The following is a 26,491-nucleotide window of genomic DNA, read 5'->3' as shown; positions in this document are numbered from 1 at the left end:
AGGGTGCTTAATAAACATGACACTGTTATTGTTAAGTGTAGAAAAAACAATGATAATTTGCGAATGGTCATTATCCAGAATACATCAAAGCCAAAGACTTTGAGCTAATTCTGAAATGCTTTTTTCTTATGCTCAATTTATAAGGCTAAAACGTGTGTGTTTGTGCAAAGTGAAAAGTCTTAACTCTTTAAGCTCATCTTTGCCTGTTTATATTTTGTTTTAGAACTTAGAGCAATCTCTAATTTCAAACATTTGTGAATTAATGATTCATCATTAATTTTATACAAAATAAAGATGAATATGTAACCTGAGTGTATTCAAAGCTGTCAGGGATTAAATGACTGTGAATTCAACTTATTTTTATTTATTCTGTGGCTTTCCAACATCTTAAACCAATAAAAATATTCATGGAATCATAGTATTTACTGGTTTCATAGATGATACTGAATGTGTACCTTGACATCCAAAGGGACTAAATAAGAGCTGTATTTCATGCCAAACTTAGCAATCTGTCTTTCTGCTTTTTGGTTTCTCCTTCTCCTTCTCCTTCTCCTTCTCCTTCTCCTCCTTCTCCTTCTCCTTCTCCTTCTCCTTCTCCTTCTCCTTCTTCTCCTCCTCCTCCTCCTCCTTCTCCTTCTCCTTCTCCTTCTCCTTCTCCTTCTCCTCCTTCTCCTCCTCCTCCTTCTTCTTCTCCTTCTTCTCTTTCCCCTTCCCCTTCTCTTTCTTCCCCTTCCCCTTCTTCCCCTTCCCTTTCTCCTTCCACTTCCCCTTCCTGTTCTTCTTGTTTTTTAAATAAGTGCCACTAGGCCTTCAGAATTTTAAATTTGGCTACCTTCTATCTAACAATAGAAACTGAATACTGCTGAAACATTTTAGTCAGGTTTTGAACATGTAAGGAATGAGTGAATGTTGGGAAAGGATTATTTTTTATTTTATATTATTTTTTGTTGGTTTTTGAGACAGCGTATCTCCATTTAGCCATAGCTGTCCTGGACTCACTGTGTAAACCAGGCTAACTTCAAACTCATACACATCTGCCTGCCTCTGCCTCCTTGAATGCTGCGATTAAAGGTGCAAGCCATGATGCTGGGGTAGAAATGATTATTGTTAACCAAACCCAGAAACAATAAAATGTTTTTGTTACAGAAAACCAATGCATATCCTAAAAGAGACAAAGTAATATATATTTCAAAGCTTTAGCACTTATCAGTGTTACACCAAATCTTTCCTGCTTTTTTATCTGGATAACATGTGATAGCTATTGCTACATGGTAAGCCAGCCTAAAACCAACTGGGTTATCTTCAAGAATAGCAGAGCGCAGGGAATCATACGAAAGAAGGGGAAGATAGAAAGACCTGGAGGGGACAGGAGCTCAACAAGGAGAGCAACAGAACCAAGAAATCTGGGCCCAGGGTTCTTTTCTGAGACTGATACTCCAACCAAGGACCATTCATGGAGATAACCTAGAATCCCTGCACAGAAGTAGCCCATGGCAGCTCAGTCTCAAGTGGGAATTCCTAGTAAGGGGTACAGGGGCTGTCTCTGGCATGAACTCAGTAGGGGGGTTCTTTGATCACCTCCCCCTGAGAGGAGAACAGCCTTATCAGGCCACAGATGAAGACAATGCAGCCTGTCCTGATGAGACCTGATAGGCTAGGGTCAGATGGAAGGGGAGGAAGACCTCCCTTATCAGTGGACTTGGAGAGGGACAAGGGAGGAGATGAGGGAGGGAGGGAATTAAGAGGGAATGAAGGAGGAGGCTACTACTGGGGTACAAAGTGAATAAACTATAATTAATATAAAAAATTAAAATTAAAAAAGAATAGTATTTTATTGATTCATAGTCTACTGTTTCTTTGGAAGACTCCCCTGTCCGTTGGTTGCCATAACTGATAATTACAGAGCTCTTTCTCAAATATGTGTTCATTTGGTCAGTGATTTAGACCTTGGTGCTCTAGGTCTGGCTTTCCTCTTACTAGTTGACTGGGTGTTGGCTAATGTATTAATCAGGGTTATTTAGAGAAAAAGAATTTATAGATTGATTTTCCATCTATAAAAGGGGGATTTATTGGATGACTTACAGACTGCAGACCAGCTGGTCCAATAATAGCTGGCTGTGAATGAAAAGCCCAAGAATCCAGTAACTAATTGTTCAACAAGTCTGGATGTCTGAGCTGGTCTTCAGTATATGTGGGAATCCATAAAAAGTAGGCTCCAATGCCAGTGAAGGAATAGATATGCTAATAAGGTGAGGAGAAGCAGGCAAAGGGCAAAAACTTACTTCTTCAATGTCCTTATACAGGTTTCCAGCAGAAAGTGTGGCTCAGATTAAAGGTGTGTCTTCCTGCCTCAGGAAACATATCAAAGGTGTGTGTCTTCCTGCCTCAAAGGTCTGGACTAGAAATGGATTCACCAAATTCAAGCCAAGTAGTTGGTTCATTGGTAGAAGCACTTTGACTAGTGTCTGCTTGTTCTAGTTTCAGCTAATTCCTCTAAATTAACCTGTTATCAATTCTTTTTTTTTAATTTTTTATTAATTACACTTTATTCATTTTGTATCCCCCCATAAGCCCCTCCCTCCTCCCCTCCCAATCCTACCCTCCCTCCCCTTTCTGCATGCATGTCACTCCCCAAGTCCACTGATAGGGGAGGTTCTCCTCTTCTTTCTGATCTTAGTCTATCAGTTCTCATCAAAAGTGGCTGCATTGTCCTCTACTGTGGCCTGGTAAGGCTGCTCCCCACTCAGGGGGAAGTTATCAACGAGCAGGCCAATCAGATTATGTCAGAGGCAGTCCCTCTTCCCATTACTATGTAAACCACTTGGACACTGAACTGCCATGGGCTACACCTGTGCAGGGGTTCCAGGTCATCTCCACGAATAGTCCTTGGTTGGAGTATGAGTCTCTGGGAAGTTCCCTGTGTTCAAATTTTCTTGTTCTGTTGCTCTCCTTGTGGAGTTCCTGTCCCCTCCAGCTCTTACTATTTCCCACTTCTTACATAAAATTCCATTCACTCTGCCCATCAGTTGGCCATCAGGCTCAGCATCTGCTTTGACAGTCTATACTGCAGAAGCTTTCAGAGGCCCTCTGTGGCAGGTTTCAAGGTTGTTTCCTGTTTTCTTCTGGCTTTCAGAGGCCCTCTGTAGCAGCTTCCGAGGTTGTTTCCTATCTTCTTTTTCTTCTGATATCCATCCTCTTTGCCTTTCAGGATGGGGATTGAACGTTTTAATTAGGGTCCTCTCTTTTGCTTAGTTTGTTTAGATGTACAGATTTTACTGGTTTTATTCTATATTGTATATTTATATAAGTGAGTATATACCATGCATGTCTTTTTGCTTCTGGGACAACTCACTCAGGATGATCCTTTCCAGGTCCCACCATTTACCTGCACATTTCATGATTTCCTTATTTTTCATTGCTGAGTAATACTCCATTGTATAGATGTACCACAGTTTCTGCATCCATTCTTCAGTTGAGGGGCATCTGGGCTGTTTCCAGCTTCTGGCTATTACAAATAAAGCTGCTACAAACATGGTTGAGAAAATGTATTTTTTGTGTACTTGAACCTCTTTTGGGTATATGCCTAGGAGTGGTATGGCTGGATCTTGAGGAAGCGCTATTCCTAGTTGTCTGAGAAAGCACCAGATTGATTTCCAGAGTGGTTGTAGTTGTACAAGTTTACATTCCCACCAGCAGTGGAGAAGGGTTCCCCTTTCTCCACAACCTCTCCATCATGTGTTGTTCCTTGAGTTTTTCATCTTGGCCATTCTGATGGGTGTAAGGTGAAATCTCAGGGTTGTTTTGATTTGCATTTCCCTAATGGCTAATGAGGTTGAGCATTTCGTTAAGTGCTTCTCTGCCATTCAATATTCCTCTGCAGAGAATTCTCTCTTTAGCTCTGTTCCCCATTTTTTAAGTGGATTACTTGGTTTGTTGCTTTTCAGCTTGTTTAGTTCTTTATATATATTGGATATGAGTCCTCTGTCAGATAGAGGGTTGGTGATGATTCTTTCCCAATCTGTAGGCAGTCGCTTTGTTTTGATGACGGTGTCCTTTGCTTTACAGAAGCTTTTCAATTTCATGAGGTCCCATTTATTGATTGTTGCTCTTAGAGCCTGTGCTGTTGGTTTTCTCCTGTACCAATGAGTTCTAGGGTATTCCCCACTTTTTTTTCTAGCCGATTTAATGTGTCTGGTTTTATGTTGACGCCTTTGATCCACTTGGACTTCAGTTTTGTGCAGGGTGATAAGTATGGATCTATTTTCATTTTTCTACATGTAGACATCCAGTTGGACCAGCACCATTTGTTGAAGATGCTGTCTTTTTTCCATTGTATGGTTTTGGCATCTTTGTCAAAAATCAGGTGTCCATAAGTGTGTGGGTTTATTTCCGGGTCTTCTGTTCGGTTCCATTGATCCACCATTCTGTTTCTATGCCAGTACCATGCAGTTTTTATAACTGTTGCTCTATAGTACAGCTTGAGATCAGGGATGGAGCTACCTCCAGAAGATCTTTTATTGTAGAGGATTGTGTTAGCAATTCTCGGTTTCTTGTTATTCCATACGAAGTTGAGAATTTTTCTTTCCAGGTCTGTAAAGAATTGTGTTGGCAAATTGATGGGAATTGCATTAAATCTGTAGATTGCTTTTGGTAAGATGGCCATTTTTACTATGTTAATCCTGCCAAGCCATGAGCATGGGAGATCTTTCCATCTTCTCATATCTTCCTCTAATTCTTTCTTCAGAGACTTGAAAATTTTTTCATACAAGTCTTTGACTTGCTTGGTTAGGATTACACCAAGGTACTTTATGTCATTTGTGGCTATTGTGAATGGTGTTGTTTCTCTAATTTCTTAGCCCTTTTGTCTTTTGTATACAAGAGTGCTACTGATTTTTTTGAGTTAATTTTGTATCCAGCCACTTTGCTGAAGGTGTTTATCAGCTGTAGGAGTTCCCTGGTAGAGTTTTTGGGGTCACTCATATATACTATCATATCTTCTGCAAATAGTGATAATTTGACTTCTTCCTTTCCCATCTGTATCCCCTTGATCTCCTTCGACTGTCTTATTGCTCTAGCAAGGACTTCCAGCACTATGTTGAAGAGATATGGAGACAGTGGGCAGCCTTGTCTTGTCCCTGATTTCAGTGCGATTGCTTTAAGTTTCTCTCCGTTCAGTTTGATGTTGGCTATAGGCTTGCTGTATATTGCCTTTACTATGTTTAGATATGTGCCTTGTATCCCTGATCTCTCCAGTACTTTAAACCTGAATGGATGTTGGATTTTGTCAAATGCTTTCTCAGCATCTAGGGAGATTATCATGTGGTTTTTTTCTTTCAGTTTGTTAATATGGTGGATCACATTGATGGATTTCCATATATTGAACCACCCCTGCATACCTGGGATGAAGCCTACTTGGTCATAGTGGATAATATCTTTGATGTGTTCTTGGATCCGGTTTGCAAGTATTTTGTTAAGTATTTTTGCATCAGTGTTCATAAGGGAGATTGGCCTGAAATTCTCTTCCTTTGTTGAGTCTTTGTGAGGTTTAGGTACCAAGGTGATTGTGGCTTCATAGAATGAGTTTGGTAATGTTCTTTCTGTTTCTATTTTGTGGAATAGTTTGAAGAGAATTGGAGTTAGCTCTTCTTTGAAGGTCTGGTAGAATTCTGCGCTGAAGCCATCTGGTCCTGGGCTTTGTTTGGATGGGAGACTTTTGATGACTGCTTCTATTTCTTTGGGGGATATAGGACTATTTAATTGATTTACCTGGTCCTGATTCAGCTTTGGTGAGTCAAATCGATCAAGAAAATTGTCCATTTCATTTAGATTTTCAAATTTTTTGGCATATAGACTTTTGAAGTAAGTCCTAATGATTGTTTGGATTTCCTCAGTGTCTGTAGTTATGTCCCCCTTTTCATTTCTGATTTTGTTGATTTGGGTGGTGTCTCTCTACCTTTTAGTTAGCTTGGCTAAGGGTTTGTCGATCTTGTTGATTTTCTCAAAGAACCAGCTCTTGGTTTCATTGATTCTTTGAATTGTTTTATTTGTTTCTAATTGATTGATTTCAGCCCTGAGTTTGATTATTTCCAGCCGTCTACTCCTTTTTGGTGTGTCTGCTTCTTCTTTTTCTAGGGTTTTTAAGTGGGCCTTTAAGTTGCTTGAATGAGCTGTCTCGAATTTCTTCTTGAAGGCACTTAGTGCTATGAACTTTCCTCTTAGCACTGCTTTCATTGTGTCCCACAAGTTAGGGTATGTTGTGTCTTCATTTTCATTGAGTTCTAGAAAGGCTTTAATTTCTTTCTTTATTTCTTCCCTGACCCCCTGTTATCAATTCTTATCCAACTAATTGTTCGCGAGCATCTTAGCCAACTAGAAGGGTCAAATGGGTGATGCATCTAGATGTCTGTTTTCTTCTAATCTGTCATATAACAGAAATGCATCTATTTACAACAATGTGCTAAAATAATAACAGAGTTTTATCCAGTTTTGAGACTCATAAAATTGAATTGTTTTCTTCTTGCATTATATTCAGTGCCATAAAACTTAGAAACTGTCTCTCTGTAACTGGATCTCCAAACACCTTTGTACATCTTACAATTGTCTTATGAGTCAGCGTTACCCTGTGCTCCAATAATTGCTTTTATCTTTGAGCTCTGGCATGAGTCATGAAATTCAAATTCTTTTGAGAAATATAAATAGGATTATAATTTTATTGCCATTTTCTGTTTCATATCAGACTTACCTAACAATGCACCCTTTATGTTTGTAACAGTGAAATTAAGACTTGCTTTCTTTTTCAGTCTGGGAGCTATTTGGGGTTTCTCTCTGGTTTTGGAGGCTTGCTTAGATGTGGTCTCATTTGTTATCTTTTAATAATTTAATGTCAAACCTTGTGAGTGTGCAAATTGCAAGTAAATGGAAGGCTATTTCTATAGAAGATAAGAAAAGTGACATATTCTGGAATTTGACATGTATTTAAACATGTACCTTTATTGTAAGGCTGGGAGTCATTGTAATACCATGTTTGTTTGTTTGTTTGTTTGTTTTGTGATGGTGTCTATATAGTCTTGGCTGCACTGGAACTTATTATGCATACTAAATTGGACTATGATCCTCTTGCCTCTACCTCCAGAATCCAGGATTACAAGTATATACTACCATAATTCTCCCATGTTCTATTGTGGCATGGGATGTCGTGGTTGAGCATGCTTTTACTTGGAAGTAAAACCATTAAAATTCCAAGTCAGGTGGATGTTCCTTAAGCAACAGGCTTTTATGAGCTATTCTACTATGAAAATTAGAGACCATTTAATTCATTAGTCTAAATCAGGAGAATTAATAAAGGAGTTCTGACTTAGTTGGCTATCCTCATTTTTGGCTAAGATGATATATTAGATACTAATCTGGAAATGTGGCCTCTTATCATAATGGTTTAAAAGGCTCTGCTCCTTACAAATACAGACCAATTCATTAGCAACATATTTGATATGCCATTGAAGCCATCAGTATTAAATATTAATGTAATGAATATTAAATAATATAGTCTAGGAGTGGCATGTCACTATAGGTAGTAAATTCAGATGATTATTATCCACTGTCTAAAAGAAAAAGGAAATGAAATTTCAAAATGAAGATGTTAATATTTTCTTTGGACATTTCATTTTTGAAGTAGATGGAGTGTCTTGCAACTTTATGCTAATGTGTAGAATCCAGATGTTTTTCTGATAAAGATGTTCTTATACGTTTTCTTTTGTTGATTAGAATAAGTAATTTCAAAAAGAAAATGAGCTGTCAATCATCCAAGTGATGAAAATAGATTAATAGTTCTATAAGTAATTATACTTGCAAATATTCTTAAGAAAGCTAAGATAACTTTGGTTTTTAAATTCCCATAAGGACAGAGCAAGATAATGCATAAAGTAAAATGTTTTCACAATTCATATCTTCTGAAGGGAGTGTAATAGAAGGGAGTCCTGTCCTTTATAATCATTGTAAAATTTCTCAAGGTCAAAATACAAAAGGAATTGTTGTCAATGAATATTCCTCAAATCATAAAAAAACAGAATCAAAATTTATTGTTATTGTTTGCTGTTTTGGTTTGCTTGTTTCTTGTTCTTACTTTAAACAGGACCTACTCATGCATGTCTATGGAAGATACATGTGATGTTAGTGTTGTCAACTTGACAGAATCTGAATCTCTTAGGAAATAGGTCTATGTCCAGCCTTTTGGGGCATTGCCTTGACTGTGCTAGTTGAGGTGGAAAAGTCCATCTATTGTGGATGGCCCCAATCCCTGGTTAGGATCTCGGACTCTGTATGTATAAAAGGGAAAAGAACAATCACAGGTATGCATTCATGTTAGTTTCTGGATTGGAAAGCAAGTCACCAAGTTCTTCAAGCTCTTGCTGCTTTGATTTTCCCATCAAAATAGACTGTACCTTGAAATCTGAGCTAAAATAAACATTTTATCCCTTAAGTTGTTGGAGTATTTTTGCCACAGCAGTAGGAAAAGAGCCTGATCCCGTAGGCTCTGCCTCCTCTTACTTTCTTTTGGTTTTGCAGTGCTGACATTTGAATTCAAGGACTTATCACTGAGCCGTCTGTGCTGCTCCCAAATCTCTTAAGTTGCATTTTGAAGTGAAACTCAGAAACCTACATACTTGGAAGTAAATTTAAATGTAATGATCTGTCTGTTTCTGTAATAGTTAATGAACAAATAAAGTAATTGGTTTTCATAGGAATAGTATTCTTGAAAAGAATAACATTCTGGAGAAAACTGTTGTGTTACCATCCTAGGAATATATTATGAAAAATGTAAAGATGCTACCATAACATTTCAGGAAGAAAAATTAAGTAACAGAAGGAAGGAAAGACAAAAATTAATCAGTTTATATTAAAATGAAAATCAACTGATGGCTTTTATTCTTCTTGAAACAACATACTTGTAAATTTTACTTTATATATATATATATATATATATATATATATATATATATATATATATATATATATATATTGTTTTTCTCCATTGTATGTGTGCATGCATGTGTGTGTGTGTGTGTGCATATGTGGAGGTGGAAGTTTGCACATGTTCATGAGTGACTGCGTGTGTGTGTGCATATGTAAGCCCAAGGATCAACACTGGACGTCTTCCTTCATCACTCTCTATGGTTATAATTTTACTTTTCGTGCTTTGAGACTTTGATGCATGAATACAATGAGTTGCCATTTTTCACCCCATCGGGATGTTCCCAACCTTGTTACTTTTCAAGAAGGGGTCTCTCATAGAACCCGTAGCTGGCTAATCACCAGGATTAGCTAGTAAAAGCGTTCCAGGGATCCTCCTGTATCTGCCTCCCCAATCGGTTTTGTAACCAGGCCCAGCCACACCTGGCTTTTTGCTTAGCATCTTGAGTTTTGAACTCAGACCTTCATGCTTGCATGATTACTGCTTCCCTGACAGATGGCATCTCCCCGACCCACTCCATTATTTCCTTATTTTTTATTTCTGTTTTACTAAAAAAAAAAAGAAAAAAGAAAAAATATTTTATGTTGTGAAATTTTGAAGATGAAATGTACCTTATAAGAAGAGTCCAAGATTTGTTTATAAAAATCCTCAATATTATTTTTTTGTATTTTATTTTTTTCTTATCAGTTACATTTTATTAACTCTGTATCCCAGCCATGTCCCGATCACTCATTCCCTCCCAGTCCCTCCCTCCCTCCCTCATCTCCACTGTGCCCCTTGCCAAGTCCACTGATAGGGGGGACCTCCTCCCCATTCATCTGATCCTGTTTTATCAGGTATCTTCAGGACTGGCTGCAAAGCTCTCCTCTGTGGCCTAACAGGACTGCTCCTCCCTTGGGAGGTGGGGAGGCCAAAGAGCCAGTCATTGAGTTCCTGTTAGAAATAGTCCTTGTTCCCCTCACTATGGGAAACCAATTGGTTACTGAGCTACCACAGGCTACATCTGAGCAGAGGTTCTAGGTTACATTCACACATGGTCCTTGGTTGCATGTCAGTCTCAGAAAAAACCCTGTGCCCAGATATCTTTGGTCCTTGTGGAGCTCCTATCCTTTCCTCATCAGACTAACTCCCCTTCTTTCTTATGATTCCCTGTACTCTGCCAAAGGTTTGGTTATGAGTCTTTGTATCTGCTTTGAAAACACTGCTAGTTAGAGTCTTTAAAATGCGCTCAGTAGACTCCTGTCAATGTTCAATGCGCATCCCATCTGTCTTTCAAAACGAGGATTGATAATCTTACCCCATGTTCGCTCTCTTGATTATCTTTTTTAGGTATATAGATTTCATTATGTTTATCACATCTTATAGGTCTATATAAGTGAGTACATACCGTGTTTGTTTTTCTCCTTCTGGGATATTTCACTCAGGATGATCTTTTCTAGATCCCACCATTTCCCTGCAAATTTCATGATTTCCTCCTTTTTGATTGCTGAGTAGTATTCCATTGTGTAAAAATACCACAATTTCTGTACCCATTCCTCTGTTGATGGACATCTGGGTTGTTTCCAGGTTCTGGCTATTACAAATAAAGCTGCTATAAACATGGTTGAGCAAATATCTCTTTTGTGTACTTGAGCAAACTTTGGGTATATACCTAGCAGTGGTATATCTGGGTTTTGAGGAAGCACTATTCCTAATTGTCTTAGAAAGTGCCAGATAGATTTCCAGAGTGGTTGTACCAGTTTACATTCCCACCAGCAGTGGAGGAGGGTTCCCCTTTCTCCACAACAGCTTCTGTAAAGCAAAGGACACTGTCATCAAAACAAAACGCCTGCCTACAGATTGGGAAAGAATCTTCACTAACCCTTTATCTGACAAAGGACTAATATCGAGTATATACAAAGAACTAAAGAAGCTGAAAAGCAGCAAACCAAGTAATCCAATTAAAAAATGGGGAACAGAGCTAAACAGAGAATTCTCAACATAGGAATATTGAATGGCAGAGAAACACTTAAAGAAATGCTCATCCTCATTAGCCATCAGGGAAATGCAAATCAAAACGACCCTGAGATATCACCTTACACCCATCAGAATGGCCAAAATGAAAAACTCAAGGGACAACACATGCTGGAGAGGTTGTGGAGAAAAATCCTCAATATTAGAATAAAGAAATTGGATTCATCAGAATGGCTCATGGTTTACAATATACCATATATTAACTATCATTTGTCTTGAATATAAAGAGGAAAACTCTCATTTTGTAGTGTTATTAGATCATAGGTTCATTCACTTGTTAATACCAAAATGTGTTTACCTTTTGCTGTGTTCACATTTAAACTCAATTAACTAATATATTGTTTCTCTGGGGTTCTTTTCCAGGTTCCAAACATTTGTGAACAGAAACTACTAGAGACTTTTTTTTCAGTCTTTGTGTGTTGTCTCCTTTCGGAAGAGCAATGGGCTTGCCATTATGTGGAAGAGGACTGATCCTGAGTCTGATTCTTGTTCTCTTAAGATTGTCAACAGCTGAAATACCACTCTCAGGTAAAAGCAGAGAGTCTGATCCCTGCTATGGAAGTTTATGTCTGTGTTTTAAGTAGACCAAATGTGCGTTGAGCATGTAACTTTTCCATCCTATTTCTGAATAATCATGCAATTCATGACTACAGTTTTTAAGCTTGGGTTAGGATATTTAGCTGCTCTCATGACTTTTCAACTTAGTTGTTTTGCTTTTTATATAACCTTGGTTTATTACAAGAACTATAACCAACACATCAGATGATATTTGTAATGTGTCAGGGGTGACCTGGAATATTACAAGAAGCTTTTACTTTTATATGCTTACATTATTTATTTTAATGATAATTATGATTTAGAAATTACTAACATACTTCATGTGATGGTTTATAAAGGGTGTAATGTAGACGATTGGGGAATTTTTCTAGCTATAAAATATTTGAGATGTGATTCAGATATTTTTAATGTGTGTTTCTACTGGAATTTCTTGTTTTTACTGTGTATTTGGTTGAAAGATGTAAGACGCATGTGCTGCTTATTAGGATATCAACATTGAAAATTAACATTTCAAGCCTAGATGTGGTGTTGCTGAGTCAACTCTTCAGCTCCTTTCTCTGTTTGTGTGTGTGTATGTGTGTGTCTGTAGGAGTGCAGGGCCAAGTTAAGGGGAGCAAGGATGCATGTGGTATTCCAGATTCAAACTTCTGAATTTGTTTTTTTTTTCACTTACTCTTCAGTAATGATGAATGTGAAATGCTGTATTAGCTCATGTCACTTATTATTATTCTGATAGTCTCAGTTACTTATAAGTGCTCATGCTGTAATGTCCTCAGACAATTGTCATAAAATATTAATAGCATGTTTTCAGAGCAAGTGAATATTGCCCATTTATTTTGGCACTCTAGAGCACTCACTAGTAAATGCAACCAAGGCAGGTATCCAGTTTGAATGTCAACGAGTCTGGTGTCTCTGTAATTGGCCTAATTATAGAGGAAAGGATTTGTAATGTGGAATATATATTCATACAAACATCCAAAGGTTATTAGCTCCTTTCCCTGAATAATTAGTTATTGCAGAGCCTTTACAACCTTAGCAAATTTAAGAAAGAATAATGTTGTAATAAACAAGTTGTTCTTAAGGTATTAGCTGGTATCTTTGGGACTGCTGCTGTTGTGTGTCTCTCTCGCCATTTGTAACTGCAATAGAATTGAAACAGGATGGACTTGCAAGAAGCTCAATACCCGTTCAGCTTAGAAATTGTATTAATCGGAAATGAGACCACTGCCAAATGAGTACGTGGATGCTTTTAGCAAATACTGAAGCGATGATCTGCATCCACTAGATAAAGCCTGAATTTAAGTCATTGTGTGCAACATGGTGACAGTGACTTAGTTCATTCATTAGGCAAAAAAGAAAATGAATGTTATTTCAAAACTGAGAATGGTTTTGGGTTATCAAGTCTAAGCTGGATCCTTATGATTAAATGATGGTTTGTGGTGCCCGAGGATCTCAAGGATACATTTAAGTGGTCTGTGGGATCCGAGTATTTTGAACATAATTCCTCAGTGCAGGTTCCTTCCTAGTGTCATCTTCATCTGTGTTGACTTTTTTTGGAAACTGTAGTAGGAAAATTCCTGTTTCCCTAACATGAAGGACTGAGCCGTCCAACAGACAAGCTGTATTTCATAGTCATGCACCTATATCCATGTACTCCTAATCCAAAACAGTTTGGCCTGACATTAAAATTGTTAAACCCATGGAACAATATTAATTAGCTATTTGTCTACCTCTAAATACCCCTGAGATGCACTGTAATAAAGACATAGAATAATTCTGCTGCATTAAAGCAAAAGGTTTCTCTTATTTTTCATTTAGATCATTGCTTCTGCACATGTGCAACTTTTGAGAGCGTGATTGCCAGACAAATTATGGTTGGTCAGATATTTATAGGCAGATATTTCCCCTCAAAATGAGCCAAATCATTCTGACACGTCAAGATAAACTGGCCATATAAATGGTAACTGCCAATGATCAAATTTGAGTGTTCAAGCAAAAATTAGATTCATAGAAGACGGTGTATACTACCATAAGCCTGAGCCCAAAAGCTTTCAAATGTCAGTGACATTCCCAATTAAGTCAGTGAGGTTAAGTAGAGAATTTCATTGACTATTACAAAAGGCACAAATGTTTGTCATATCTACATAGCTCAGCAAACCCATACTTTTGCTAAAGACTACTGTGGGTTGGTCCAAAACATCACTCACGGGTAAAGCAATTAGGTAAAATTGTACAGTGATAGAATAAGAAGAAACATATTAAGTTTTAGATTTCATACTGTAATAGATATTTAAGAAAAAAAATAATTACCCGAATCATCCGACTAGAATATTTCTTTTATTTTTATTTCCATGTTTATGGGAAACTGAATTTGTACATATTTTTGTCATCAGCCTATTATAATAGAAAGAATGCAGACACAAATGTGAGAATCTCACTGCCATCTCTTTAAAGATGATGGATGTGTGGTCATGTAAAATAATGCAAGTTTTCTCCTGATACTTAGTGTTTTTCATAAGATGATGTTTGTTTTACCATACTGTGGAATTAATTTTAAAGAATTTATAAGGAAGCACGTCCAGTTTTAACTTTTGATGTAGTCAGCCTCATTACTTGTAATTTAGTTGAACAGGAGCACTTTGGTGCCTTGCAATGGAAAGCTCCCCCTTTCAATGAGAAGGGAAGGGGATGAGGGGAAGAAGGATGGGGGGTGGGACTAGGGGAGTTGAGGGAGGGGGTTAGAATCAGGATATACAATGAAGAAATTGTGAAGAAAAAATTAAAATTACAGGAAAAAAAGGGCAAAGAAGTCAAGACTTGGCCTAGTGTCACAGGGTTGAAGGTCCTATGTGTACCTTTCCTGTCGTGTAATACTCAGTAATCAGTTGCTTGACTACAAATTGCATTTCTCAAAAATACATATGCCAAAGTCAGTTCCTACTACTTACTCCTTTGTATTTCCATATAAATCAATAATATAAATTAATGGTTGCCAGATTGCACTAAAGACTGTCTCAACTCCCCTGCAGTATGGCATTATGTACATTGCTATCTGTGGCCTATTTCAAAATTTAATCCAAGTATCTGTCTTCGGCATCCATGCATTGTTTTGTACTCTTACTTGAAATTGATGTTAGAAGGGGGACTAACAATTCAAGCAGGGAAGTTACATAAAAATGCATTCATAAATGAGGAGTTTCAAATCCCAAAGAACATTATAGAAAGGTTTTTACCAACAAAAACAGTAAATAGAAATCAAATAAAGAAAAAGGTTTTGCAATAAATATGGATATTTTAGCAGTCTCTAATGAGCCATTAATCATGGTCTCAGGCTATGAAGATCACTCTAATGAAGTATTGTTTGTGAAATGGTTTTGGCATTTCTTCCAGAGTCAACTCCATTATCTCCATATCAGTAAATTTATCATACATTGAGAATCCAATAAGACCTAGGATATCAAATGAAATTTGTATTAAGTGGAAAGAGAGATGGAAAACAAACATGCCCTATAATAGAAGAACTGTCAAAAGAGACATGGGATATCAATAAGGTGAAAGATGTTAAGTTAATTAATTGTGATAGATAAATAGAAACAGTAAGAAAGACGAAGAAAACTTTCCCAATGACAGAAATCTGTAAAAATGGGTACACATGCCAGCATAAATGGAATGCCAATATTGCTTTTAACATGGATGTTTTAAAGTTTCAATAAGATGCTTTTCCTCAGTTTTAAAATATGTCACATATTTCTGCAGCTAATTGAAAAGCATATAATTTGTATGTCAGTTATATGTGGTGCAATATAAAGTAATGGCAAGGGATCATTTTCTCTAGACGTAAAAGTATATTGCTTTTGCCTGCATGTATGTCTGTGAATTGTCCAAGGAATTCAGAAGAGGGCATTAGACCTTTTGAGAATGGAGTTACAGACTGTGTGGTGGGTCCCCACGTGGGTGCTGGGCATTGAACCTAGGTCCTCCGGAAAAGCAGCCAGTGCTCTTAACCACTGAGCCATCTCAAGGTAACACAGGCTCAGTAAGACAAATATCACACATTCTACTTTCAGGTGGATCTTAGATCTAATTGTTATATATGTGTATTCAGGTGGGAATAAGCGTGAATAAAGGCCCAGAAACTAGAACAGAGCCTGGGGAGAAGGGAGAAGGCTTTAAAGCTCAAGGACTCTGTAGAGAATAGTAGAGAACACCGGAGATGTTACAGAGGAAGGGAGGAAAGATTTTATTGTGGATGAGTGGCCAAATAGTTAAGGTCATGGGCTACTAAAGTGGAAAGACGGTGCTGGGGGATCATAGAGCAAGGAAAGAAGAAAGAGGAACAACCAAAACAAAGCATACATAAAAAAAAGTGCCATAGAAAAACCCATTACTCTGTAAGATGATTTTGAAACAATAAATCAATAAAATTAAGATTTAAATTATATATATATATATATTGCAAAGAAGAAGTCAAGCTCTTGATTTAGCCTTTATTTACTTTATGAATTACTGTTATCATCACTATGGTAGAGCACATCTAAAAAAGCACTTATGTAAAGAAGGATTTGTTCTGGTTCATAGTTTGATGGGATGAGTTCCACGGTGACAGGGGAGGTAATGAGAGACTAATATAGCTGATCAGTTCTCATCATCCAGAGTCAGGAAGTAAAGTGGGATGAATGGTGTTCAGTTGCTTACTCAATATTCCTCCATCCAGATCTCCACTCCTTTGGATGCTGTTGTCCACATTTCGCATTTATGATGGCTCTCCCCTTCTACGTTAAACCTTTTTGGAAACACTCAGAGAGCTGCCCTCTGTCATGTCTTCTCCCAGGTGAACCCAAATGCAGTCAAGTTGACACTAGAGATAAACCATCAAACCATCTCACTTACCGATATGGAACACACGTTGTTCTACATTGTTTAATCTTGCCCCCATTTGAAAACCTCATTCTTCAAGTATATTGCTTTTCTATTCAGTTCAACAGGTTCCAACAATCATAAAGCAGTCATATGTGCAAGTTGCCTTTCCCTTTGATGAGTATTTTCAAATTGAATGTGAAGCTAAAGGAAACCCAGAACCAAAGTAAGTACATATTAGTAAATATAAGTTGGATAGTATTGATTGTATCCTATTTTAATGTGATGATGATAATGTAAAATGCAAATCTACATATGACTTAAGCACTGAATTTCTAAGTAAATGGGAGTTAAGTTTACAAAATTAAAGTTTATTTTTTTATGTACTGTCATACAAGCCTGTTTATATTATTATCTTAGCAACTATTCATTCTTTAGTAGAGCTTACCCGTGAACTTTTCCTTGAACACAATTCTAGAATATTTTTCTAAAACTATAACCATATCCCCCCTGCTAGTCTACTCTCATTGTTTATAAAGTATTGCTCTATGAATATAATGGGAGATAAAATTCACCAAAGGGTAAATCTATAGGGTTTCTTATCACATCAATGCTATCATAAAACTGACCATCTTTAACTGGAAAAAAATTATTTATTTTACATGTACAAATATATCAATCAACTTGAAATCACCTGAAGGGAGACGAATGGGATTTGCTTGTATGTGTGTGTGGGGTGAGTGTGTACTCATGGTGTGTTTGTGTTTTTTTTTTTTTTCTACACAGAGACGTACACACAGATAAGTACATTATTTATTTACTTAATATGCTAAAATATACCAAAGGTCCAGAATGGTATCTCTAGTGGGAAATGTTTTTAAAATAACGTCAACTTAAAAGATAATAAAACTGCCTTTAGTCTCTTCTCTCACGTTTAACTATATTTTCCTTGCTTCTACGATACTTGAATTTCTCTCCATACCCTGTTAATATCTTCTGTGTATATTTAAAGCTCATAAACTGTCTTGGTTTTTTATCGTTTGAACATTTGTTTATCAAAACCTTTTTAAAAATAAGAAATGTCACCAATATTTAGGGTGAACCTTACTTTATCTTCTAGATTTTCATGGACTAAAGATGACAAGCCTTTTGATCTCTCTGACCCTCGGATAATCGTATCTAACAATTCAGGGACATTCAAAATCCCTAATGAGGGACATATCTCTCACTTTCAAGGAAAATACCGCTGTTTTGCATCTAACAGACTTGGAACTGCGATATCAGAAGAAATAGAGTTCATAGTTCCAAGTAAGTATTCCAGTAGAGATTTCATTGATAGTTGGTCTAAGTGAAGTGTTAGGTAGACATGGTGGCATCTAAAGAAATAAATCAGTATGAATTTAATCAGTATGAGATGTATATTTCATTTCTTTAGGAAAATTCTCTTTAGAGTCTTGATAATTACAGTTATATTTTGTCAGAAGGCAGCGGAATTGAGTTGTGTGTAAGTAACTTTCTATCTAACCTGGGAAAGTATAATTAGGTTCCATATGTGATGACGATTAAATCTTTTATTAGCTAAATTTAGCTCAGTCTCAGTAACAGATAATCTCAACCTATTTACATCAACACAGACCCTTCTTGAAAGTGCAGTTTAGTCCAGTTTTGCCAGCTTTTCATACCTGTGTTCTTCATGTAACCTTCTGTGTCTCCAGGATGATAAAATAGACCACTTCAATCAAAGAGTCTATGACAGTGAACATTTTTGTGTATAGGTCCTTACATGCCTTGAGAAAGAATATCTGGGTAATTTCTTCACCTACTGCCACATTGAGAAAAGGTAGCTGGATCATTCCAGTTAAACAAAGTCATTTCCCTGAAGGAGGATAGAACCAGCCACCTGCAGTGTAGACAATAATTTGAAATTGTGACACACTGTGAACCCTTTGAAGTTAAGACTGTCATTTTCTGAAATTATCACCGGTTTCTGATTATATAATCATTTAACATAGTTTACCTATATGCGTTAAATATCCATTCATTTTTTTTAAAACCTGTTCTATGGTTTTTAATTTCACACAGCTCTAATCCAAAGCTTCATAGGGTACATTATTACATGTAAAAATATCAGTCAGCCTCTATTGGACACTTTCTTATTGTAGAATATTATAAATATGAGGAATTCAAGGGATGTCTTACACTTGGTAGAATCTGCAGCCTTCCTAAAACTAAAAGGAGGGACAGAATATACACAAATGTTAAAGAAACAATGTTGTTTTTCGTGAAAGTTGAGAGAGTACTGGATATAAGTTGTATATATGTATGTTGTTTGTTCATTATAAAATTCTAGGACAGTAAATAGTGAGCAAATTTGGACTCCTATAATTAAGTTATGGACATTTAAATTTATAACGACATTGAAAGTACATCTGAAATTAATAGTTATCAGACTGTGTGTCACGCGGAAAAAGAAACAGTGAGAAAGGAAAGATATGGAAAACAAGAAGCGAAGTAAGACAGCATAAATGAGAAAAGTAAATCTAAATACATCCCAACTTATAGATAAAAGTAAACAAAATGAGCAGTTTTAAGATGCTATAAAATATATAATCATAAAACCTCTAAGTTGTTACACAACACAAAAAGCTGAAGAATTATCACAGATAAATATTTGATTGAGCGTGGGTTAACTACAGTCAAAACTCCCTTTAATTTTCTATAAATTAGGTACTTGATAGTATATGATTTTGAAAGAATAATAATAGAAGACAGAAAAAATAATTATAGACATGCAAAGAGGACTAGATACACATGTCATAATAATATCATTATGTGGTAACTGGAGCACGAAAGAGCATTACTTAAGACACAGAAGACTTGAGTCACCCAAGTATAAGCTGCGGCTAATGAACGTTATTGAATATCATACCTAAACTGTGGAATGAATAATTTCATGTATGTGAGAAATGTTGTTGTAAATAAAATGGACTGTTGTGCTAAATAATGTTATTTATTATTAGCCCTAAATTATTATTTAACCTGCTATCACAAATAATAAGACACAGACAACTGTTAAATTTTATAATTGCCTTATTGCCTTGGATTGGGCAGATATTTCTACCTATGCTATCTCAATAACCTCACCATCCATCTCCCAGCCCCCATCCAGTACAATCCATCTTAATCATTCCTATCTGGGCTACCTTCCATCCATAATCCCAAGGTACCTGTGCCCAGTCTTATTATATTTTGTTAGGTCACATTCGGTGGTTATCCCAGGGAAGACTGCTCTCTCTCTCTCTCTCTCTCTCTCTCTCTCTCTCTCTCCAGGAGAAGTTAATTGTAGGCTTCCTGGGAGAAGTGGAAAGAAAGAATACTGAGGTCCAGATGTAATGTATGAGAGAATAAATGTTTAATTGAGGGAGATAAAAAAGGGGGGCTGAAGAGATGGATCAGTAAGTAAATGCTTGTCATGAAAACATGAGAACCTATGTTTGAGCCTCAGCATATAGAAAACTACCATCACAGTGCCTAGGGCCTGTAATGTAAGTGTTATAGCTGGGAGGAAAAGACAAGACAGATCTCTGGAGCTCATGGGCCAACCACTCTAGTTCAGGGATACAGCCTGCTTCCAAAAGTATAGTGGAAAGAAATTAAGGAAGACACTTAATAGCATTTAATAATCTTTGGCACACACAGACACATGCACACACACACACACACAGAGAGAGAGAGAGAGAGATGCACAAAACTTGTGAAATGGTCTATATAAACAGAAACTGAATAAACAATTCAGACCCAATCGTGGGTCAGACGATTCAACAGATTTTAAGTCTATTTGTTCTTAGTGACAGAGAGTAATTATACTAAGAATTCTTTTTTCTATCTATCTATCTATCTATCTATCTATCTATCTATCTATCTATCTATCTATCTATTTATCTATCTATTTATTTATTTATTATATTAATCAGAGGTTATTTGCTTTGTATCTCAGCTGTAACCCCCTCCCTCATTCCTTCCCAGTAACACACTCCCTCCCTCATTTTCTCCTTGCCCCTTTCCAAGTCCACTAATAGGCGAGGACTTCCTCCCCTTCCATCTGACCTTAGCTTATCAGGTCTCTTCAGGACTGGCTGCAATGTCCTCTTCTGTGGCCTAGCAAGGCTGCTCCTCCCTTGAGGGGGGAGGTTCAGAGAGCTCACCATTGAGTTCATGTCAGAAATAGTCCCTGTTTCCCTTATTAGAGAACCCATCTGGATACTGAGCTACCATTGGCTATATCTGAGCAGGGGTTCTAGGTTATATCCATACATGGTCCTTGGTTGGAGAAACAGTCTCATGAAAGACCCCTGTGCCCTGATATATTTGGTCCTTGTGGAGCTCCTGTCCTCTCCAGGTCTTACTAATTTCCCCCTTCTTTCATATGATTCCCTGCACTCTGCCAGAGGTTTGGTTATGAGTCTTAGTATCTGCTTTGATACACTGCTAGGTAGAGTCTTTTAGAGGCCCTCTGTGGTAGGCTCCTGTCCTGTTACTTGTTTTCTTCTACATCCAATGTCCATCCCATGTGTCTTTCTAAATGAGGATTGGTCATCTTACCCCGAGTCCTCTTTCTTGTTTATCTTCTTTAGGTGTATCGATTTCAGTATATGTATCGTATCTTATAGGTCTATATAAGTGAATATATACCATGTGTGTCTTTCTGCTTTTGGGATACCTCACTCAGGATGATCGCTTCTAGGTCCCACCATTTGCCTGCAGATTTCATAATTTCCTTGTTTTTAATTGCTGAGTAGTATTCCATTGTGTAAAAGTACCACAATTTCTGTATCCATTACTCAACTGAGGGACATCTGGGTTGTTTCCAGGTTCTGGTTATTACTAATAAAGCTGCTACAAACATGGTTAAACAAATGTCCTTGTTTTGTACTTGAGCATCTTTTGGATATATGCCTAGGAGTGGTATAGCTGGATCTTGAGGAAACACTATTCCTAATTGTCTGAGAAAGCGCCAGATTGATCCAAAGTGGTTGTACAAGTTTGCATTCCCACCTGTAATGGAGGAGGGTTCCCCTTTCTCCACATCCTCTCCAGCATGTGTTATCACATGAATTTTATTTGCCTTTATGTCTATGGAATATGACCAGATGAATTAGAAATAGACAGACTAGAAAGCACACTCTGAAAATTCTAAAGTCTGAAATGAGGTAAAGACTTGGCTTATTGGATATCAAGCATCAACCTATACGTGAATAATTGGATTAGTGTAGTTCCATATAGGGTTAGACAAGCTGAACTGACCATATGAAAGTCTTCTAAGCCCAGAGACAAATCCTACTTACGCCAGTGAAAGCAATGAGGGAGAAGTTGAGTTTCTCCCCGTTTTACTCACACTCCTCCATCACTCTTCTCTCTTCCTTCTTTTTCTATCTCCCTTCCTTCCCCTATCCCTTCCTTCCTGTTCCCCTTCCTCCTCCTCTGTCTTTTTCTCCCTCCATCCCTTTGTTTTCCCTTATTCTCATCCTCCTTTCCCTCTCCTTCCCTTTCTTCCTCCCATCCTCACTGTAGTACTAACTGCTTTTGGCATTCTTCCTTATTGTGTAGCTTAACTCACTCTAAGTGTTCAAGGTTCACCCATGACTTAATCAGTAATGGCAAAAATCTTTTTTTTTCAATATAAAGGTCTTGAATTTATTATCCAGTACTTGAAAATAAATAAAATCTATAACTTTTTGTATTTATTATACAGCTCATTCTTAAAATTAACTTTTCAAAATATATAACCTTTCCTACTTATTATTTTAACACCTTTCTCACATTAATTATTTACTTACTAGCTTTCTTTTAAGAATAGCACATGGGGGGAGGGAATATGTGATTCTTAGAAACTATATTATATGATGCTTCAGAAATATGTTATGTGAATCAATATTTTTCCTGAATTATCTTACTTGGAATATCTTTGTAGATTCACATAGTTGCTAGAGAATTGAGAATTTAACTCAATTTACTATGTATATATACATTCAAAAATCTGGGAATACTTCTCTCTTGAGTGTGCCTTCTTATATGCTTTTCTTAAAATTAATTACAGTCCTGTGTAAGAGCTGATAAGCTAGGGTCAGATGGAAGGGGAGGAGGATCTCCCCTACCAGTGGGCCTAGAGAAGGGCAGGGAGGAGACAAGGGAGAGAGGGTGGGATTTGGAGGGAATGGGGGATGTCTACAGCTGGGATACAAAATATATAAACTGTAATCAGTAAAAAAAAAGAAAATATCTTAATATTTTCTAAAATGAGAAAAAAATTTTAGAAATTAGGAGGTGTCATGTAATGATTACTTTAGTAAGGATCTTGTCACAATTTATTCAGAACTTTTATTTTATCAATACCTTTTATTCAGTCTGAGATAATGACGCTGAGGTTTTCAAGTTCCCCAATTTTTAAAGAGAAAATAAAATGACTTAGTTTTCTGGAGAAAAGGATCTACCATTCTGTGTCTGGCTAAGATCTCAGTTTCAGGAACCAATTGGTTTCCCACAGTAAGGGGAACAGGGAATATTTCCAACAGGAACTCAATGGCAGGCACTTTGACCTCCCCACCCCCCAAGGGAGGAGCAATCCTGCTAGGCCACAGAGGAGGACTTTGTAGCCAGTCCTGAAGATACCTGATAAAACAGGGTCAGATGAAAGGGAAGAGGTCTTCCCCAATCAGTGGACTTGGGAAAGGGCAGGGAGGAGATGAGGGAAGGAGGGAAGGACTGAGAGGGAATGAGAGAGTGGGATACAGCTGGGATACAGAGTTAATAAAATGTAACTAATAATAAAAATAAATAAATAAAATCATATAAAAATACCTCTGTTTCCAACTTCATTGCTGTAATAGTTGTATGGAGTGACATAGCTTCCTTCCTTCCTTTCTTTGCTTGTTTCTTTCATTTTTTCTTTCTGCCTTCTTTCCTTCCCTCCTTCTCTTCTCTTCATTTATTTTTGTCTTGTTTAGCTTCAGTTCAGAGTTCTGTTTTCCTGTTCAACAGCACAGTAAGTTTACAAGTGGAAAAAGAGAGTAGTGTAACAGCCAAAGTGAAGGGCAAAAGTGTCTCTTTTTAGTGTTTTCTACTTCTTGTTAGAGTTTCATCATAAGATATAGGTACCTCAAAGGAATATTTTAGACCTTTATCTTTGGATGTTTTTCCCCTCTTCCTTAAAGATATATTCACCTAACATCCCACATTGTTGTTTTATTTTCTTGCACTTTTTTTCCCCATACAATGGGTATTCGGAGCACCAGCATTTGTATGTTTCCTTTAAATGTGTTTACTTATTTATGCACATGAGAAGTGTGCTTACGTGGCAAATTTAACAATTCACTTATAGTGGAATATATTGTTGCAAAGAATTGGCTTTCACATCACAGGGAGAGATCATTTGTTTTAGAGCAAGTGGCCTGACAAAACAGAACCAGATTTCCCCAAATTCCACACTCTAGTCTGGCAAAACTCATGACATTTTTTTTTTGATGTTTCCCTCTTTTTTTATTATTTTTTTATTAATTACACTTTATTCATTTTGTATCCCCCCATAAGCCCCTCCCTCCTCCCCTCCTGATCCCACTCTCCCTCCCCTTTCTGCCTGCATGCCACTCCCCAAGTCCACTGATAGGGGAGGTTCTCCTCTTCTTTCTGATCTTAGTCTATCAGTTCTCATCAAAATTGGCTGCATTGTCCTCTACTGTGGCCCGGTAAGGCTGCTCCCCCCCCCCCCAGGGGGAGGTGATCAACGAGCAGGCCAATCAGATTATGTCAGAAGCAGTCCCTCTTCCCATTACTATGTAACCCACTTGGACACTGAACTGCCATGGGCTACATCTGTGCAGGGGTTCTAGGTTATCTCCACGAATAGTCCTTGGTTGGAGTATGAGTCTCTGGGAAGTTCCTGTGTTCAAATTATCTTGTTCTGTTGCTCTCCTTGTGGAGTTCCAGTCCCCTCCCGCTCTTATTATTTCCCACTTCTTACATAAAATTCCATTCACTCTGCCCATCAGTTGGCCATCAGGCTCAGCATCTGCTTTGACAGTCTATACTGCAGAAGCTTTCAGAGGCCCTCTGTGGCAGGTTCCAAGGTTGTTTCCTGTTTTCTTTTTCTTCTGATGTCCATCCTCTTTGCCTTTCAGGATGGGGATTGAACATTTTAGTTAGGGTCCTGTCTTTTGCTTAGTTTGTTTAGATGTACAGATTTTAGTGGGTTTATTCTATGTTGTATGTTTATATGAGTGAGTATATACCATGTGTGTCTTTTTGCTTCTGGGACAACTCACTCAGGATGATCCTTTCCAGGTCCCACCATTTACCTGCAAATTTCATGATTTCCTTATTTTTCATTGCTGAGTAATACTCCATTGTATAGATGTACCACAGTTTCTGCATCCATTCTTCAGTTGAGGGGCATCTGGGCTGTTTCCAGCTTCGAAAAAAGAAAGTCACGGATAAAATCAAAATTTAATTGGAGTGGTGGGCACATCTGGCAGTTAGGAAGCAGTGCAGTGAGGAAATCTCCACTTTAGGCAATGCTGTCTGATGACATTCATAGTTTGGTTTGAAAAGTGATAAGAACCTTCTTGTATATCTTACAATGATTTCCTAGATAGTCACAAGGTGCAAGAAGAAACACAGAGCTGGTCAATGAGTGGCTACTATGGAGGCTAAAGCTAATTTAGTTCTAAACTTGCAATATTCCCACTCTCCAAATTCACTGAAGTTCTAGTTAGTGTGAAGTTCAGCATTGTAGAATCTTTAACACAAGTTTAACTTTTTTTGAGGGTAAGATTCGGTGTGTAACAAAAATAAATTGTCACATAATCATGCAGAAAATATTTTTCAGTAGTATAGCCAATCAGGAATACTTAGAGTTATAAAAGCAAATCTTATATGTATGGTTCGATTTTATTTCAGTTTAAAGTTTGTAAACCCACATGAAATATTGACAAAGAATATAATTTTACTTAGGAAAATTTTAATGAAAAACAATAGACTATTAAACATAATAATTAGGATACTAATTACCATACAGGAGAAGGGAGGAGCTGGGGTCAGTATCAGGTGGAAGACAGTAAAGTCGTGTTGGGGTGGACAGAGTGTAAAAGGGTTTCCGATGTGTTTCTGTCTTCCTTTGCATCATCTGAGTTTCACTAATCGCCTCTCTACATATTCAAAACAAACCTGCGTATGTCATGGCTAGCCCACTGACCTGGATAACCTGGTTGGAGACAATCAAGTAAAAGGGGTGGGCAGGGCTGGACGTGTAGACTTTGAAACTCTATTTAGGTGTTAAAATTTGGAATGACATTCAGCTAGAGTTGTCTGTCAGTTTTGGACCAGAAAGTATTGCCGTCAGCATTGTGACTGAGAGTCAAGTAACCACCTAATATATAGTCACCCTCCTCTAATATGGGCTTCTCCTTCGAAGGATTCAGCAAACCTCAGACAGAATTTATTTGGAATTAAAATTTACATTTGCATTTTTCCAATATACTGATATTTCATTGCCTAACGACTGCTGTGTGTTTTCACGTATCTATGTCTCTACTATGCATATTTTTAACTGAAATGAGGTTATAAAACACAGGATGAAAGAGAGATTAAATGCGCATTGTAAAAGACAAGGTGTAGGGGTGGTCCTTAACCTGAAATCAAGTGGTTGCTATGGAAACAAAGGAAAAGGCAGTAGCTAGACCCACTGCAGGGAAAGAAGTGGGGCAGTTGCCTATAAGATACAGCAATTAACAGGATTTTAAAATATATTCTCTCTTTACCTAAGCATTATCAGTGGGATCATGGTGCTATTAGGATAATTCTGGCCAGAATATGACAGTGTGGCTGTTAAGAGGCAGTGGATCAAAGATCAGGGCTTTTAAAAAAAAAGGTAATTGCTCTCTTTCTGGGCTGCTGGAGAAAGGAGTAAAATGAATTAGATTTCTTACACATCGTTTCCAAGCTGTCCTGAAAATACTTCATCACCTGACCTCCACTCTGATCCACTCGAGTTCATGATTAAGACCATTTCAAGCTTCCTCATGGATTTTCTCTTAGGCTGCA

General features: G+C 37.4%; 1 protein-coding gene across 2 annotated transcripts in view; it reads left to right on the top strand.

The window, feature by feature from the left end:
• Chl1 (cell adhesion molecule L1 like) overlaps window positions 1-26,491 on the top strand; it is a 213,831-nt gene that overhangs the window by 115,119 nt on the left and 72,221 nt on the right. For both annotated transcript variants that reach the window (XM_055628603.1, XM_055628604.1), the window contains exons 3-5: window positions 11,345-11,509; window positions 16,517-16,622; window positions 17,517-17,704. In XM_055628603.1, the coding sequence (XP_055484578.1) occupies window positions 11,422-11,509; window positions 16,517-16,622; window positions 17,517-17,704 (382 nt within the window). In that variant the 5' untranslated portion in view covers window positions 11,345-11,421. The remainder of the gene's footprint in view (window positions 1-11,344; window positions 11,510-16,516; window positions 16,623-17,516; window positions 17,705-26,491) is intronic.

The sequence above is a fragment of the Psammomys obesus genome, unplaced genomic scaffold (assembly GCF_907164565.1).
Source record: "Psammomys obesus unplaced genomic scaffold, mPsaObe1.curated_primary_1811, whole genome shotgun sequence".
Lineage (NCBI taxonomy): Eukaryota > Metazoa > Chordata > Mammalia > Rodentia > Muridae > Psammomys > Psammomys obesus.
Note: the sequence above shows the minus strand (reverse complement) of the source record. Positions and strands in the feature narration are given on the sequence as shown.